This window comes from Aspergillus caelatus, assembly GCF_009193585.1.
Source record: "Aspergillus caelatus strain CBS 763.97 unplaced genomic scaffold BDV27scaffold_215, whole genome shotgun sequence".
NCBI classification, from domain to species: Eukaryota; Fungi; Ascomycota; class Eurotiomycetes; order Eurotiales; family Aspergillaceae; genus Aspergillus; species Aspergillus caelatus.
The window spans coordinates 1-17,279 of NW_022475478.1; the positions used below are offsets into that span (position 1 = coordinate 1).

General features: G+C 46.2%; 5 protein-coding genes across 5 annotated transcripts; 2 read left to right on the top strand and 3 right to left on the bottom strand.

Moving 5' to 3' along the window:
* Window positions 1-2,041: 2,041 nt before the first annotated feature.
* On the top strand, window positions 2,042-2,317 carry BDV27DRAFT_161715 (uncharacterized protein; the record flags this gene model as incomplete). Its single annotated transcript, XM_032073261.1, has 2 exons — window positions 2,042-2,200; window positions 2,258-2,317. 2 exons carry the CDS (start codon window positions 2,042-2,044, stop codon window positions 2,315-2,317), a joined length of 219 nt encoding a protein of 72 aa, XP_031923446.1.
* Window positions 2,318-4,417: 2,100 nt separating this feature from the next.
* On the bottom strand, window positions 4,418-5,133 carry BDV27DRAFT_167870 (Rieske (2Fe-2S) protein; the record flags this gene model as incomplete). Its single annotated transcript, XM_032074618.1, has 2 exons — window positions 4,418-4,848; window positions 4,897-5,133. The coding sequence occupies 2 exons, from the start codon at window positions 5,131-5,133 to the stop codon at window positions 4,594-4,596; spliced, it is 492 nt and encodes a 163-aa protein (XP_031923447.1). The 3' UTR covers window positions 4,418-4,593.
* A 697-nt stretch (window positions 5,134-5,830) lies between these two features.
* Window positions 5,831-7,299, bottom strand: BDV27DRAFT_134613 (uncharacterized protein). Its single transcript, XM_032068339.1, has one exon. It carries the CDS (start codon window positions 7,289-7,291, stop codon window positions 5,969-5,971), a length of 1,323 nt encoding a protein of 440 aa, XP_031923448.1. The 5' UTR covers window positions 7,292-7,299; the 3' UTR covers window positions 5,831-5,968.
* A 1,572-nt stretch (window positions 7,300-8,871) lies between these two features.
* On the bottom strand, window positions 8,872-9,949 carry BDV27DRAFT_161718 (uncharacterized protein; the record flags this gene model as incomplete). The annotated part of the gene is made up of 3 exons (XM_032073262.1): window positions 8,872-9,066; window positions 9,132-9,375; window positions 9,438-9,949. The coding sequence occupies 3 exons, from the start codon at window positions 9,947-9,949 to the stop codon at window positions 8,872-8,874; spliced, it is 951 nt and encodes a 316-aa protein (XP_031923449.1).
* A 5,313-nt stretch (window positions 9,950-15,262) lies between these two features.
* On the top strand, window positions 15,263-17,137 carry BDV27DRAFT_167873 (uncharacterized protein; the record flags this gene model as incomplete). Its single annotated transcript, XM_032074619.1, has 3 exons — window positions 15,263-15,988; window positions 16,061-16,669; window positions 16,724-17,137. 3 exons carry the CDS (start codon window positions 15,263-15,265, stop codon window positions 17,135-17,137), a joined length of 1,749 nt encoding a protein of 582 aa, XP_031923450.1.
* Window positions 17,138-17,279: the final 142 nt, after the last annotated feature.

Genomic DNA, 17,279 nt, shown 5'->3' on the forward strand with positions numbered 1-17,279 from the left:
TTTTTTGTTGGGAGGAGATGCTGATGAAGATAGGAGGTAAAGAATAGGGTGCATTTAAATATTCCGAGAAAAAAGGTGATAGAATGGTAGCGGAGCTAACTCTGTAGACATACTAAGATTTCATCACCGCTTGAAGCACATAAACACTGATCTTTTCCACCAGGAAAAGGCATTCGCTATTGATCACACTATTCCTGCTTTTACATTGTTCACTGAAACATGAGACGGAGATGAGATATACATAATGACTACCTTCGCAGCAAGTTCCAGCTTAGCCTTCTTGACCTTCACCAGATACAAGGCTGCGTCCGAAAGATTCCTACAACGAACAAGGAAATAAATACGATTAGACTTGGCTCCAACACAATATGCATGTGCTAACAGACTGGTCCGGTAGGTATACATTCTAAAATTACCAACGACTGTGGAACAATATGTCCTAATAGCAAGACTCCAAGCACATTTAGCTGTGTGACAAGAAGACATAGATAATCAAGCAGAAGATCCTATTTTGGATGTTTTTAGAGAAAGTGTTGCAAGGATGCAGAATAATACCCTCTCCTATATTGATAATGATTTTAGACACTGAAGATAACACAATTCTTGATAAACTACCTTACTATTAGAAATACAGATGGCAGCATTGTCTTGAATTTGATGACAAAGAATATATTCTAAAACCGCAGAGATAGCCTTTTAGTAATAGATAAGGTAGTCAAGACAATAGTAGAGTATCCTAAATATAGCCTTGTCGTGTAAGTAGTCTAATATTCTATCTGTCTGTCATAGAGACAAGTTATACATAATACTAGTTACTTCGATCAAATCCACTTTTTAGTTTCAGAGTTGTTTCTACTGTAAGTGCGGTTGAACAATTAAATTAAAAATTTAAAAATCTGGTCATATAGGTAGAGATAGTGTACATTCCTTTTACCCTATAGAAAGTAGAAAATCGTCATGAAAACAAGAACTCGCAGGTGATCATTATTGGGCCTGGTATGCTCGCATAGATAGCGCCAAGACTCGGTGACACAATTGGAAAGCCTCCCATCATCTGTGCCGCAGTATTCCAAGGCACACTGGAATAACGGTTCGCATATATAGCATCCCTCATTGGCGGAGCTTATAAGGGATTGAAAACCTGCATGATATATTGTAGGATTATCAGCGCATGCAAGCTTATCTTCGCATACGGTGAACAGGGGTATGCGTCTTTTGCAGAGCATTACGGTATCCTGAATAGGCTATAGCGGTTTCATATGTGCATATGTGGTGCAGGGTTTCCTGTCATGTTATAACTTCGTTGGATTGTTATACTGCTTAAGCCCGCCATGATCAGTGTGTGGCTGGGGGCCCACTTTCATCCTTAGCTTTACTTTTACTTCTCAACGCACAAGCCGAAAGACCCGAATTTCTCAACGATGAAACGGCCGGTAAATTCAATGTAAGCAATCCTATAGTTGAACATTGCCCGATACCGACTACTATTATAGGCCCTGTCTCAGAACAGCGTGTACACAGTGTACGGATCATTCAAAGGTACCGAAAGCAGCCATAGATTCCGGCCACTGAAGTCTGGATACTGGGTCAGCCATTCAACTAAGGTTGACGGAAGCTGCGGAGTTGGGATCGGACGGTCCGTGAACCTTTTTCGGCTCTTCCGGTGTCAAAAGTCAAAACAGTTATTCCGAAATCAATGATGCACAGATGATCTTGCACGCTACTCGGAGTCCTTCGTAGCCATCGGTGACATGCATCTGTGGCGTGTATAGCTACTGTACTGTGTGCTTCGGAATAGCTTTAGAGTTGCATCCAACATCTCGGTATCGCTTATAGCCACGATGTTCAAAGAGTCATGAAGTCAAAACTGTGATCAAGTTGTCATAGATTCGCATCTAGAACAGGGAACGCAGTGAGTATAAGTATCTCTGTGAGCCTTCCGGGAATCTTGTCAAGTTCTATCTTTTAACCCAACCAGTCAAATATCATCGACTCCTTGAACCCTCTGCAACAGAAAAGCCGTGTCTTGCAACCACTCAAAATGCAGCTACTTGCTCTCCTCATCGCCACATGCGCTCCGGCTCTGGTCGCTGCAGCTCGCGGGCCAGGTGAAATCTGTGGCCCCTATCCCGGCGGCTTCTGTGAAGAAGGCCTTACATGTGCCTCATGCCGCCCTGCCATTCCAGGCGCCCCCGGAGTGGTAAGTGATAGATGTTTACGAGGACAAAGCTTGAACAGCGGCTAACAATCTGTGAAGTGTGCTTTCAAGGACCCATGGAACCGCCATGATGATGACGATGTCTGGCGCCGGTGGTAAGTCAGAGGTCACGGTTCCGCTAAACTCCCTTGGAAACTAATATATGCCAGGCTCTAAGTAAACTATGGTGGACCATACAGGCAAAAAAAAAATGGGATATCTCCCAGGACAATAATTGTAATTGTGTAATTAGCCTTGGTGCAGGTTTTCCCTCGTTCCCTTATGTGGATTAGGTTTTCCTGTATCATAACCCGAATGGGAAGGTGTTAATATCGGATCTGACGATATCTTTCATCAGTTCTCTTAATGAAACTAAGACAACCCACGGAGCTATGGCATAAGAAACAGTCTCCAGGGTCAGCTTTCCTCGTCAGAAATATAAAAAAAAAATAAATATATTGTCACTTCCATAGCAAGTCCAGTACCGTTCATAACAGTTTGAGTCCGTGACGTCGCCGTTGTAACCTTTTTCTGCTCCGGCTTGTTGTTACATACCTCGAAGCCGAGCTTTGGTCCTCGCCGTGGTATGGCATGCGGCCCCAATGGTTGACACGCTGTACTTATCCAATCAGATCTTGTGGCTTCTCCCCCACATAAACTGCGGGAATTGTAAACCGACTTTATGGCTTCGTCTGGGGCATCGAGAGAAGGGGTCCACTATTGTGAACCTTCGCGATGGATTATGTCGCATCCCTTTGCCCTTCCACATTCTTGTCACAACCTCCACAAGCTCCCTTGGTGCGAATGAAGGTGACTGCAACAAATATGAGCAAGAGCAATGTACTTGAGTGGTATGCAACAAACCCCCTATTATTATAAAATTGTTAGGACAGTATGACATCTTGGTGTCAGCTATTCCTTGGAATTCAGAGATATCGAAACCTGACCAGCCTGATGGCCTTGCAGTGCACAATCACATGCTCCTTAAAGTGGATTCATCCTCTCTGGAATCTGAATTGATATATCCGGCTGTTGGATCTCTTGTATAGAAATCTTTCCTTTTCTTTTTATCCTTGTTTTCCTCGCTGTCGGTGGAGTATTCCCAGACGGCCATGTCAGTGCAACGGCCGAACGTCGTAGTTTTCCCCTTTGACGTCGTACGGAATGAGATAGTTCATCGGTAATAAATTACAATCCCTGCCTTGGCTTAACGCCATTATTACAATCTTATTTTGCCATCCTCATGGACCCGTTACGTTTACTCGGTTGAAATATTTCCCCGGTACTATCCAGTATCCTATTAGTTCCCTGATGGTCCGTACTACGCCATCCTTACCAAGGCAGACGAATCCCCCGCCAAACCGATCGCGTTTCATATCTTTCACGAATTTGGGAAAGATCTGGAAATCATAATATTAGCTCCTTGTATTAGTAATGAACTGGATATGGAAGTGACCGGAGATTGCCGAGGGCTGCATGTATTTCCCTTGTCCTAAACCTACACGCAAGGCAGGATTCTTTTTGTTTGGGCTTTACGAACGTGACTCAGCTCTTGAGTCATTGCTTTATGAAGACGACATGATATTCCTCTCATAGCATAGGTTAAATCGTCCGCTCTGCATTGTTGGTTATCTGGAGGAAAGACACCGTTATGTGAACCAACCAACTCGCCATTATTCAAGTGAATCCGGAGTAAGACTCTCTATGATAGACTAATATGCTGGATAAGAAATGATATAACTAGTTAGCATGGTCACACCAGAAGGATCATGACCCATTGGAGCAGTGCTATCTCCCGCCACCCGACGACGGTTCTGTACTAGAAGACCGTGGCGAGGTCTACTGAGTGCACGTCACAGGCAGCCCATCCAAACTTTAACCTTGGTATTAGTCATATTGCTATATCAATGTAGCTTCGGAACCGTATACAAATGTCCTAACCAAATGATCCCACGTCCGTTCGCTTTAAAAAGCCTATTTCTGCAACGCGGCACGCACAAGTTTACCACATACATCTCATACCATCGGAATGGCGCAGTTGAATAACTCCGGTCAAGCAACTAGGAGCACACACGTTTGCGACAATTGTGCCCACGGCCTATAACGGCTTTGGGATGCGAGGCTAGCAACGTGGCCTTACCAACTGGATATGCATCAAGTACTCGTACAGAGAGCATGAGTATCTGTTTTCTCCGGAAAACGTAACCCTGCCTTTCATATCGCATTCACAGCAGAGGAAGGATTCTGACATGGCATGCGACATCGCCCCATGTCTTGGAGATGCCCGGTGTGAATCTTACGTACGTGCCCTACCGAGGTCCAACCGGTTCCGGAGTCAAATTGCTTGTACGCAGTTGCTGGACATGAACAGTCCTGAAAGTGAATGAAGTCGCGGCTTAACCAATTCGCTGCTTCCGCCTCACCCAGACCTCTTGGTCGATGCTGTCGGAAGACTCATCCTTTGTCTGGGGATCCCGCAGTTGCACTTCCCACACTTTGAGCTTGTAGTTGCCACGGTCTGCCTGCCCAGAGAAGATGTCAAAGGACCAGCCATGTTTGGGGCAAGTGAGCCCCGCACTGAGGGTGATGCCAAAGTCTTCAATGTCAAAGAGACTGCCCTGTGAAAGTGGGAACGACGAGTGAGGGCATTGCTGGGAAGGGTTAGCTTGGGCTAAGGACTCCGTCTTCGACGCGCTTACATGGTCAATGGCATGAATCTTTCCCTTGTATCTGAATACAAGTACTTGCTCCTTCAAATCTCCGGGTAGGTCAATGTCCGCTTCGACTGGAGGGCCGACATTCGTCTTGGGGATATTGAAGGCTTTGCAACTTGGGGCAATCCGAGAGCAGTCATCCTCCAATTGGAGGTCGGGAAATTGGGAAACAAAGCCAACCCGGTGCCAGGCTGCCTGAGACCGTTGTACGAAGGGATTCATTGCGGATCTAGTCACTACAGGAGGCTCTTTTGTTGTGTTAGCGACATCGGAAAGCGCAAGCCTGGCAGATTGTTATCAGAAAAGATAAGTGTGCACGTGACAAGTTATGCCCTGCATAATATTGCGCACTATCGCAAAACCCCATGGTTGATAAGCGTTTAGGCACGGCATTATCGGGGCTATAATTTTAACCGGTTCAATATCTGACACTATTGCCTCGGCCCTGAAAACTAGACCACCCGAATCAATGAGGAACTCGTCCCATTAGCCAACCATAGATATCTTGAACAAATCATAAATTAATGAAGGTAAAACTAGAATTCACGGTACATATGAGGGATCACAACTCTTATGTAACACCGTACGAGCATACTTTTACTTTTCGAGCTAAAGCATGTCATAACTAGGTATGCGCGGAACCGCATGTGCGATAGACTTTGAAATTAGATTAGATTAAGTAGCCAGTAAACGTCTGCATGCACCTACTATGTATATATATATACGATTTTAATGACTGATATTCCTGTACGGACGCATGGAGTGTCTCCCTCACAACCTCGATCTTTTCAATTTTGCGGAGGAATCGCTCATTCTCCTCGAAAAGATTATTACCGTCAGCATAGGAGGTGTGAACTGTTGGAGTCGCCCTTTGCGCCAACTTAGCAGCTGCCAGTATAATTGGATGACACGGACTGAGTCTCAGCCTCGCGAGGGAACATATGAAGTGGCTGCGCTTGACAAAGTAGAACCTTGGCACTCACGTCCCAACCGACAGAGATAAAAGGTGTTCGGAGTTTCAATCTAATATCTATCTAAATCTGCTGGCTTCGATCCATTAAGCATAAACAGCCTGGGAGGGTACAATATGCTTATGGATATGACCATTAATAACAATTGCATGCAATCTCTCCTGCTTCTGTAAAACCTCCAAATCAGACAGAGGATCTCCATCCACAAGGATCACATCCGCATAATATCCCAGTGCCACCTTGCCCAATTCGCCTGGATATCCCATCATCTCTCCTCCACATGCAGTTGCGGCAATAATACTCTCCATCGGAGTATACCCAAATAAGTCCACAAGATGTTTCAGATCTCTGGCATATGTCCCGTGGGGAGCCCAAGCAAAACCATAATCACCACCGGGCATAACACGTATTCCCCGTTTACGCATCTCTTGCATCGCCTTGCAGGCTGTGTCCACCTCGTACTTGAGGCCTTTCTTTGCAGCATCCTCGGCGGTCAACCCCCATGGAGTCGCTTCACCGGTGCAGGTTGTATAGAAGAAGTTTAGAGCTGGAGCGACCCAAACCTGATCCTTCCTTTGCTCTAGCATGTTCATTCCTTCCTCATCAACAAAACTGGCGTGATAGATAACGTCCACCCCAGCTTCGAGGGCAAATTTGACTGATTGAGCACTTCTCGCGTGTGCACAGACACGTTTCCCTCGGTTGTGGGCCTCGTCCACTGCAGCTACTGTCTCTTCCAGAGTGAAGTACGTTTCTGTGCTGGGCATTGTTGGGTGGATGTCATCACCACTCATGCTCAGTTTAATGTTATCCGCCCCGAGCATAATGAATTCCCGAACCTGCTTGCGCATCTCATGCGGCCCATCTGCATTACGCGAGATACCGGGTACAATTGCTCCCCCCGTGGTTGTAATCTCCGGTGCATTCGACAGTGTACGTGGACCTGGTATCATACCAGACTTTATGGCACCCTTGATAGCAATATCGAGCCGAGGCTGAGCTGATGCTGCGCCAAAACACATGGTATATCCACAGTCGAGGTAGGTCTTGGCGGACTGAGCGGTCGATAGGACATGTTCTTCGAGTGGCGCACTCGTAAGGCCATCCAGGGTAGCTGAGTTGTTAAAGCTGAGATGTGTATGGGCATCCATTAAGCCAGACATTAGTGTTTTCTTGCCTTCGCCGTCGATCACCAATGCGCCGCGGGCGGCTGAGTCGCTGACATCTCCTACGGCGACGATACGTTCTCCTTCAATTAACACGTTTCCATCGTAAGGCGTCCGCCCGGTCGAATCCAGGATACGGACATTTTTGAAAAGGATCTTCGACGGATCTCCCGGTTTGCGGTTGTTAATGGTGATATCGGCAGGCGTCGGCCGGTATGGCTGGTCAACAGCAACGGATCCCATGGCTAAAAGATATTATGTCTGACAGAGAACTCGGAAACTGTAGCAATCAGGTTGGGTCGAATTTATCTGATCGTCATTGGAATTTCGATTACACATAATTACAGGGATCAGGCGGGGTTGCATTCAGTTGCATTGTGGTTAATAGTGCGTGAAGATCACGCTGACACGCAACACTAACTCCACAACGTCTGTAACATTAAAAAATCTTTCACATATCGGTGCACTCCCTCCTACACACAGCCTTTTTTTTTTTTTTTTTTTTTTTCTGCTTCCCTTGTTCAAGCATCTATTCGTCATCTTTCACCCCTGAAGACGATGCCTAAATAGTTGTCTAGACTGAAAGTTTAACTGGATCCTTGGAGCTTGATTTCCAATCCTGCCATCCACGGGAAAGGCTTGAAAAGCCAGCGATCGGCATTATTGTGGTCTTAGCGAATACACAACGCGCAAGACAATGGCAGCAATAGCAGGCACAGAGCTCCTCCATATCTTCCCCAAGATCCAACCTAAAAGGGCCGTAGGTAAACATGTATAAGAAGGCGTCATCGATTGGCGTGCCTGTCGATAGGTACTGAGAGTAAGTCGAACTGGGCTCGGCGAAGGTGATCCAAACTTCATTTCCGTCCTCTGAAATTAGAATCTTGCTGGATTTAATATGCAGAGGGGTGGTTGTTTGACTTACTGGCCATTGAAAAGCTCATTCCACGGCTTGTATGATTTCTTCAGCCAACCAACAACAAGCTCCGGAGTCTCTTGCATACGGATTCTGTCGTAATTTTCGTATCTGCGCCCTTTTTTCACCTCCACAATCGCCCTAATGTCTTCCTCGTCGCCATTAATCTACAAAGCGCCGTCTGTTAGCGCCGTATATCCTGCCTGACGAAAGTTGGATTCAAACGCCACCCTAAACATAGTAAATTCGCAGCCGGCGGAGGGAGCTAAGCCCAGGACCGCATCGTGGAGTAGGACAAGTGCAGTATTGGTTATAGTTTCGTCCAAAACTGTGTCAGGAATCTCTGTCTAAAGCCAGTTAACCCCATCCTGGTGGTTGAGAAACAATAAGCAGTGTGTGAACCGGTTTGCATGAGGATACCGATACTTCCGATACCTTCATCGCCGGTCTCCATACTGTAGGTGCCCCTGCTTATTATCACAAGAGCTTTGGGGGTTGTTTCCGAGATCCTAGATGTTAGATATAGAGATAACTCAGGGGTCTGGTGGAAGACGGGGTGAAAAGGAAAGAGAGGCTCTCTCACCAGAGTCATATCGGTAAAGTAGTGTTGTAGTTTTTGCCAGGGTTAAGAACTACGGTAGCCTGGTGGGGAGGATGCGATCATTGTCACCATCTTAATAGCTTGATAGTTGTGCAAACAAGGTACAGTAGTTAGTAGATAACACAAATACCTATTCATACCAGGAGCAAAGCTTCACGAAGGGCAAGTTCACAACTGAATGCTGGAGAATTCGGACTCTTGATGCAAACAATCTAAGCTACAATAGCCAGTATTCATTTCCACCTAAACCTTGACACAAACTTCGAGTAACCGTCACGTCCGTCTCTATGATGGAGCTGCATAAGGCTATTCCGCCGGCAGCTTCTCGGTGGTCAGCCGATGGTTGATACCACATCCCAGGTAACGAGTAAGCAAATCCCAGAGATCCTGAGATCCTTCCGAGTATTCCATGAATTCAGACATTGAGATCCTCAGATTCTGGCCGTCATGGATGCCGATCAGAATGCGCACGCAGTATCCAGCGAACGTGAATAACATTACCTAACAGAAGAGATGAAAAGAATCAGCAGCGATCCAGAGAAGAGTAAGTAACCTGTAAAACTAACCGGAACAATGAGATGATCAAGGAGAGTCTCTGTGCACAGGCGGGAGTGCATGGTGGCAACTATCGCCATAATCTCTGCCCTGAGAACCAAGTCGGGGCCCTTGACATCGCTGTGTTGCATGAGGACCTTGATATGTGGGAAGGTAGGATGACTTGAGCAGACATAAAAAAGGTCGATTCTCCAGTTATAATCATCGCGATGATCCCAAGCGTAAGAATAAAAAGCTGGGTCGAGATGGAAATCTCTGAAGCCGGATCAGTTCGTCGTTTCCCAAATATTAATACAAGATACTATATTGGAGCTTACGTATTCCATCTCCACTTGGTCGCCATACTTATAGTTGACAATTCTTCTTCGCAGTTGACTCTTCGGGTGGACATTTCCATAGCTAGTCGATCGCATAGAATTCCAGCCTTACTGTAGGAACTTAAGGGCCGGTAGCAACTATTACTCTTGCTATATCCCGGTCTAAGAAGTTTTGCGGTGATATCTAGATCCTCCTGAGTCTCGGGGTCCCTGGTATCCAAGGGATGGTGTCTGATAAACTCTTCGGAGAGGGGAATGAAGTAGGCACCTGGATCTAACGGACACAGTGTCCCGGGCTCGGTAGCACATGTGCGGTCCAGTGGTAGAATATGTACTGCCAGCATCTCTAGGTTTTCCAATTCGAGTGACTCTGTGTTGAGACCACGTAGCTTTTTGTACATATCCCAGAGTATGGTATACATCTCCATGCGTTGATCATCCAATTTCTCCGATAGATCGATACGCGAAAAGCGACCACGGAGGGCGCGGATTGTTCTCTGGATAAGAGACATAGTTAAGAAGTCCGAAAAAGAGATAATGTTGTCGGGAGGTGGTAGTGATAGTTCGAGTGTGAAAGGCTCCACAGGTGATAGTTGAGGTTGCGTGAAAAAGGATTCACGAGTGAGTAGAGCGAGGGGGAGAGTAATCTGAAGTTGAAGAAGTTTCCAAGAGTAGTCAGAACGAGAAAGTAAAGGGGAAAGAAACGGAAGTGAAATAACACAAGATGTGGGATGTTGATGTCATTCGGACCGCTGTTCCGCGCCGAGTAACTGAAACACCAGTATTCATTCACTGTGAGGGTGACCCATAACTCTCATCTAATGGATTGAAATCTCCGGTAAGCTTTATTATGCCGTTGTTTCTTCGTCATGTATTGACCACCAGTGACATGTCAATGATGTGTTCAGGGGCTATGACATTGTCCGTTCTACTGGCTGTCTATAAGCAGATGTTCTACGTGCTGGTTCTTAAGCCACGTGCTACTGATCTTTCGGCTATCTGGTTTCTCATACCGGCTTACAGTATATTAGACGGTCCTTTATTTACTGCATTCAAAAGCCGGGAAATCGGTACCGCGCTCAACGGATCTTCTGGCGGGTGGTTATGGTATTGTCTGCTATGGGGAACACTACGCTTCTTGGGTTATGCATGTGGGAATCAGTTCGCTGGAGGAATAATAACGGTCAGTATCTCGCAGCGCTTGTGCCCAACCCCGGTTACTAATAATGAGTTCAATAAAGCTTTGTGTAAGTACGCCCATTCAACCTGTTACGGACGCGTTAGTCTAAAGATAGCTCCGATCGTGGATGTCGTGTCGGATGAAACCAGTACATGTTTTCTTGCTCCTGAATCATTGGAGATGTTGTCTTCATGCCAGTGTGGCTGGCAAAATCGCCCCGACTTATTATCCTTTCTAGTAATGATATGCGCAGAGTTTATATACGCCGGACTATGAAGCTGGCGTTAGTCGGTGTTAGCTTCTTGACAGGGTCTATTATCATCATAGCATTGGTGCATTCCTGGTGTTCTATTCTAAATACCCAAGACAAGCTGAGCTGCACCATATTTCATTAGCTCTAGAAGCGTCACAAGTTACCCAACCCGTAGATGATTCTGGGCAACGCTGTCAGGTTAGAAGTGGGAAGCTATTTGGTGATATAGTAAGTTATGAATGATCTTGATCGACCGATCGCCCAAGGAATATGCCAACGAAGGCGAAAGCCGTCTGTGCACGCCTCCATAACCACATTCTCAAACACCTGGCTCGACCATGTGGACCGTGAGCAGAAAGATGTATTGTCAACCCCACACTCCGCTTATGTGAAAACTCCAATATCGCCCTTTTCCCTGAGGGAAATTAGAGCCTTCGCAATCTCCTTGGAATTCACTACTCCCGATGTCCCCTCTGGTGAGCGGGAAGCCTGGTGTTGTCTTTAACAGGCATTTGCTTATTTGAGGAATACAGCAGGAAAGGGCAATAATATCTCTCTAATAATAGAGTATCAACTAATTAGATCAGGGCCACCTGAGACTTTGAGAAAGCAAAAAAACATACAACAGGAGGGATTCGCTGGTGGTCACCCACCCAACTACTAACCTCCCGGCGTGTGGCTTAAGTACGGCTGAGCGGACGGGAAGCCCTGTTCTCCACACCCTGTGGTCGTATGTACTCAATCGTAACTTGTAAAGGTATATAAGTGACGCATCTACAACTCCTAGATGTATGACCACTGCCTTGAAAGGACCAGCTCAGGATCCTTGACCTCGCTGTGCTGCATGAGGGCCTTAATATGCGGGAAGATAGGATTCCTTGGCCAAGTGTGAGAAAATGTCGATCTTTCAGTTATAATCACTGTGATAATCCTAAGCACAGCAATAAAAATCCGGGTCAAGACGGAAATCCTTGATCTCAAATTAATTAGTCTTTTTTTAAATAATAATATAGGATATTAGTTTAGGACTTACATATTCTATCTCTATTTTATAACGATACTCAGGCTTGGCTTTGCTTTATCGCAGTTAAACTTTAAGCTTAGTATTTCCATAGCTAGACAATTACAGAGAATACCAGCTTTACTATAGAGATTTGATAACCTATACTCACTCTCACCCCTACTATATCCCGGGTTAAGCATTGCTGTGATATTATCTAGGCCCTTTTAAGTGTTAAGGTGCGTGGTATCCATCGGACACTGGCTGATAAGCTCTTCGGAGAACGTGATAAAGTAGACCGCATGGTTTAACAGACAGGGTATTGCAGGCTCAGTAGCACTTGAGATCGAGTAGTATAAGCTGTACTGGCAGCCCTCTAGGTTTTCTGATTCAAGTGACTCGGTGTTTAAACCACGTAGCTCTTTGTATATATTATAGAGTATGCTATATATTTCCATATATTGATTATCCAAGTTCCCAGATACACTGATAGGCAAAAAGCGGCCACGCAGAGCGCGGATAGTTCTGTCAATCAAAAGCATGACTATGAAGCTGGAAGGAGATAGTGATAATAGAGTAAGAAAGGCTCAAGGAGTGAGTATGGTGTGAGTATAAATAATTTGAAGTTGAAGAGTCTTTCAGGGAAAGGAATAAAGAGGAATTACGTGAATTAACTGGGATGATCTTTCAAGTATAATAGCTGATATCGGATGGGTCATATTTTAGGCAAGCTAGATCATTTCAGGGATACTATCATTTATTCAAGTGAATTTGGTATTTAGTATATTCTCCAAAGCTCCTTTCCTTACCCCGGTATTCTTAATTAGGAAGATAAGATGTATCCTTGGTTTTCTAGTGTAAATATTCAATACGAGTTGAACTGCGACATAATTCTTTAGCTCTAGAAGCTTCTCTAGTTACTTAATAAGTAGATGATCCTGGGCAACAGTGTCAGATTAGAAGCGGGAAGCTATTTATTGATATAGTAAGTTATGAATAGTCTTAATCTTGATCGACCATGTGGACCGTGAGCAAAAAAAATGTATTCAATGCCGCACTCCGCTTATGTGAAAACTCCAATATCTTTTCCCTGAGGGAAATTAGAGTCTTCGCAATCTCCTTGGAATTTACTACTCCCGATATCCCCTCTGCCGCACAAGAAGCTCAGCGTCGCCTTTGACAGATATTTGCTTATATAGGAATACGACAGAAAGGGCAATAATCTCTCTCTAATAATAGAGTAACAACTAATTAGATATCTATCAGATATATATAAGACTTGACAAAGCAAAAAACATACAACAGGAGGGATTCGCTGGTGGTCACCCACCCAACTACTAACCTCCCGGCGTGTGGCTTAAGTACGGCTGAGCGGACGGGAAGCCCTGTTCTCCACACCCTATGGTCGTATGTACTCTTTTGAGAGATGCCGAGAATTATATAGTGCATTCATACCTTCCTAGCCGTCTTATTCTAGACGCCCGACCCGGCTGCTTTAGGGGTAGTGGGATGGTAGCCAGATTCGCAACACATCTTAGACTGTGTTGACGCTTGCCTAATTTGAAGCCCGTGGAAGCACGATACTCAGTGCTGTTGACCTCACAGCTAAATATTATTGTTACTGTACTAATATCTTGAAATCAACATAATTGACTTCGTTGTACATAAAAAGAGAGAGAGAGATATATATATATATATATATATACGAAAGATGAAGACACTCAATCACCCTTGAAAATTAAAATACTGCTCTACTGAACGTCACTGAACTGTAATGTAACATGTTTGCGTTTTCAACAACTCAAGGATTCACCACAGCTGTAGAGCCAATGCCTTATCATGTAAATAGTCAAGTCATGCGTTTAGCTGGCTGGGCGACTCAACCCTCCCTAGATACCCGAATAGGACTAGCGGGCACGAAAGTGGAGCCCTGCCTGGCCAAGGGTAAAAATAGATTGAATAATTAAGTAGCTCCTAGTCTGTACAATTGCATGGTGTTCAAACTTCAGGCTAAATGCATGCCTGGCTGATTGAAGCTTGAGCTGAGCTTGTTTACGTTAAGCTTCCACACTCCTCCACTTCAGCGCCTCTCGCCAGACTATTGCTAAAGCTTCAAATTCACTGCCCGATTTTGGCAGATAGGTACATATGTTTAGCAACAGTGTTTTGCGCAAGATCCTCCCAGGAATCGTGCGAACTGCCAGGCGTTGTGACGCGACGCGTGGACACTGTTTTTATTTCTCGTGTCTACCGGGTGAGTTGCTAAAGTTTGGTCTCTGACCTTATAGCGCGACCAGCAGGTTCCCCATTGTGGACAGACAGTGCATTTCGACTGCGCAGTAGAAAATATTGTTGGTGCCGAAATGAATGTGATCCCGTCTTCCACGACTAGACCAATTATTCAAGTGAGTTTTTCAATGAGAAATGGGCGAAGAGGGCGGTCTTGGCCAAGACCAGCTTACCCTTATGGGAACTAAATATAATATAATAGTTGATTGACCTCTGCAGGAACCGTTGGGCGATAGGGGTCCAAAGCAACGTGCGGAGTCTGTCTATAGTTATCTATGAGATTCTGTGTTTCTTGTTAGACAATGCTCTCGCTATAGATGTCGCACCAGTCACCTAGGAATATATGAAAATAAAGCTATAGGGAATACTACAAACTCCATCACAGTTGGGGGACGATATCCTGGCAACTGTCGATCATTCCTTCAATGATAGCGTGTCTGGGGGTATATGCTTCCAACATCGGTGAAGAATAGCCTTCACAAACCGCCCCTCGAAAATAAAAATAAAATTCAACAAAGCAGAAAGCTGCAACCAGCGGATTCAGCCTACTGAGTGACGATCAGGCTGTAAGCACTATGGGGTCACAAACGTCATTTTGACTTCCCATAACAAGCTATACATACACTATTCTCGAGGGATCATATCTTAAGTGGCAGAGAATCTCAGGTGCCGTGATAGGTCTAGCGTGAGCCTAATCTACAACTGCGAGGAGTATCCATGTAGTAGTGAGGTGCACACAACTTCAACCACTTGAGCGAATAAACTCTACCGAGACCCGACAATAAGCCCTAACCCAGCCCGCCAATCCTGCGACCCACCGAGCGGGTCGGTATATGGTTGGTAGTTGACGGGCGGGCGATTAAGTCTTAGGCATATATACAGGCTATGACCAATATGGATCAGCTATGGGAATATAGTTTCCACTATCATTCCTTAAGTTGATGTTTTATGGCCCCCATCTGGAGAGCTACGTATGTGCTGAGGGGTAAGGAGGGGGCTGTGCTGGAAATAGACATGGAAGAACTTCATTCTGTATAAGATCTGTAGACTACCCGTTTTCTTGCAAGAGCCCCTTCAACCCTTGATTTACAACGCTGCCAAAGATGGGTAAACTCGTGAAGCTAATAGGCTCGGGCATCGGCTTCACCTCGGAAGCCATCCATGCCGCCCGCAACCGCTCGTCCAACCATGGCGATCGCCCTTCTTCGTCCACAGCTGGTAGTCTCCCTGATGGGGGCAGCGAGTATGTTGTCATCGACGACAAAACGGCCGACTCGCTCATCCGTGAGGGATACGCAGAACTACCGGCCTACCCGGATGGACGCGCAGAGTTACCCGCCTATCCCGAGGGGTATGCAGAGTTACCAGCTTATCCCGATGGGTGCGCAGAGCTGCCGGCTGATTTCAACGAAAATCAACAGAGCAAAGCCGCTGAAGCAGGCTATAATTCGAACGTGGATAGCGAGTCCAAGAACCCAGATGACCTAGACCGCGGAGTAAATCAAGACGAGGCAGTCTGGGAGCTCGACGAGACAGCACAGCATGTGCGGTTATCGACATCTGAAGTAACCGAACCTGCAGCCACGGCTCCAAGCCAGACAGAGGAAGCCAAAGAGGAGCAAAACGAAAACATGGTTCGTGGTCTTGTACAAATGGCGGGACCAGTTCAGACGGTGCAGCGGGTTCCGTGTCCCGTGATAATTCCTCAACGCAGACCAGGCAACAAGGATCGGGGGTTTGTGCGAGCGTACGCGCCCGTGCTAGCCGATTGTGGTATTGGTCAGGATGTGTTTTTGAAATTTCTAGAGGATTTTTTTCAAGCGAGCAAGGTTGGCTAGCCATTCATTCCCTTCCATTCTCTCTCGTCGTAGATGTATGGTTGTTGACAACGGCCGATACAGGCTTCAGCGTGGATCGAGGTCGTTTATATCGCTGCGGGCATCGTGGGCTTCTTCCCTGAAACAGCAGCTCAGATAACAAGCATCATCGTTCAAACTGTGGCCGGAACGGCGCGTGAGATCCAGTCCCGTCATCGCTCAAACACCTTTCTTGACCGTGTGAACCAAGACCTATTCATGCCTCGTGGCCTCTACGCTATGGTCATGGCATTCAAAGATGAAGCCCCCGATCAACAGCAGGGGGCCCTTGGCCTACTCTCAGAGAAGCTTGTGAAGTCACTCTTTGGCATCGAGAAGGTTGATATCAACCAGCCAGCCGAGAAACAAACATTCGATGCCGGCCCGACTATCGCGAAGTATACCCACACCGACGAACACCCAGAAATGAACATGGTCAAAAAGCGTTTGAAAAACATCAGACTGGCCAGCGGTAAGACTCACGGCCAGATCGAGCTCCCGGAGGCTGCGCCGTTGGTTTATCCCGATTTAGATCGCGCCACGGCAGGGGCGATGGAGAGCACGGGGAAGGAATCCGAGGGGACGCGCGAGAAAATGCAGAGCGCGGGGGCTTGGGTACAAGATTACATGGATAGGAAGGCGCAGGCCTCATATGTGAGTGCTACTTTATTGAGCTTTGTCGGCTAGAGCTTCGCTCACGGGAACCAGGAAGCCAAAAACCCAGGGTCCTCTCTAGCAGTTCCTCAGTCGGGGCGTAAGGGGTTTGTCTCACGATATAACGACCCGAATCACCCGGTGAACAACGGAAAGCTTACCTCGGTGCTGACCGGGGGCCTCATGGGGAACAAGCCGTGCCTAATTGAACGGGTTGCGACTTCCATCAGGGAATCACAAGACTCCAAGAGAATTGCTCGCGGTGAACCTCCAAGTGAACCAATTAAAGAGAAACGGCAGCGATATCACCGCAAGAAGAAGAAGCCTGGGTTTGCTAAGAAGGTTCTGCAGCAGGATGTGCTTTATCTGCTGATCGTCAACATGCCGACCGAGGAAGAGCTGAAGCAATCGATTGCTCAGCTAGAACATCTCATGGAGCAGAGTGGGCAGCGTCTACCCTCATACTGATTGTGAATGTAAACTAATATAGCGTGAGCACAAGCTGCAGAATGATTATTGATAATGCGCTAGGGCTCATGCCTTTCCTAAGGTTCGGGACGTGTATGTTGATATAGAGTTTTCGATGGACTTTGGGCTGGATGGAGTTGTG

Bases quoted from the DNA above. Each gene is read 5' to 3' on its own strand.
- BDV27DRAFT_134613 (XM_032068339.1), bottom strand. From the start codon at position 7,291: ATGGGATCCGTTGCTGTTGACCAGCCATACCGGCCGACGCCTGCCGAT.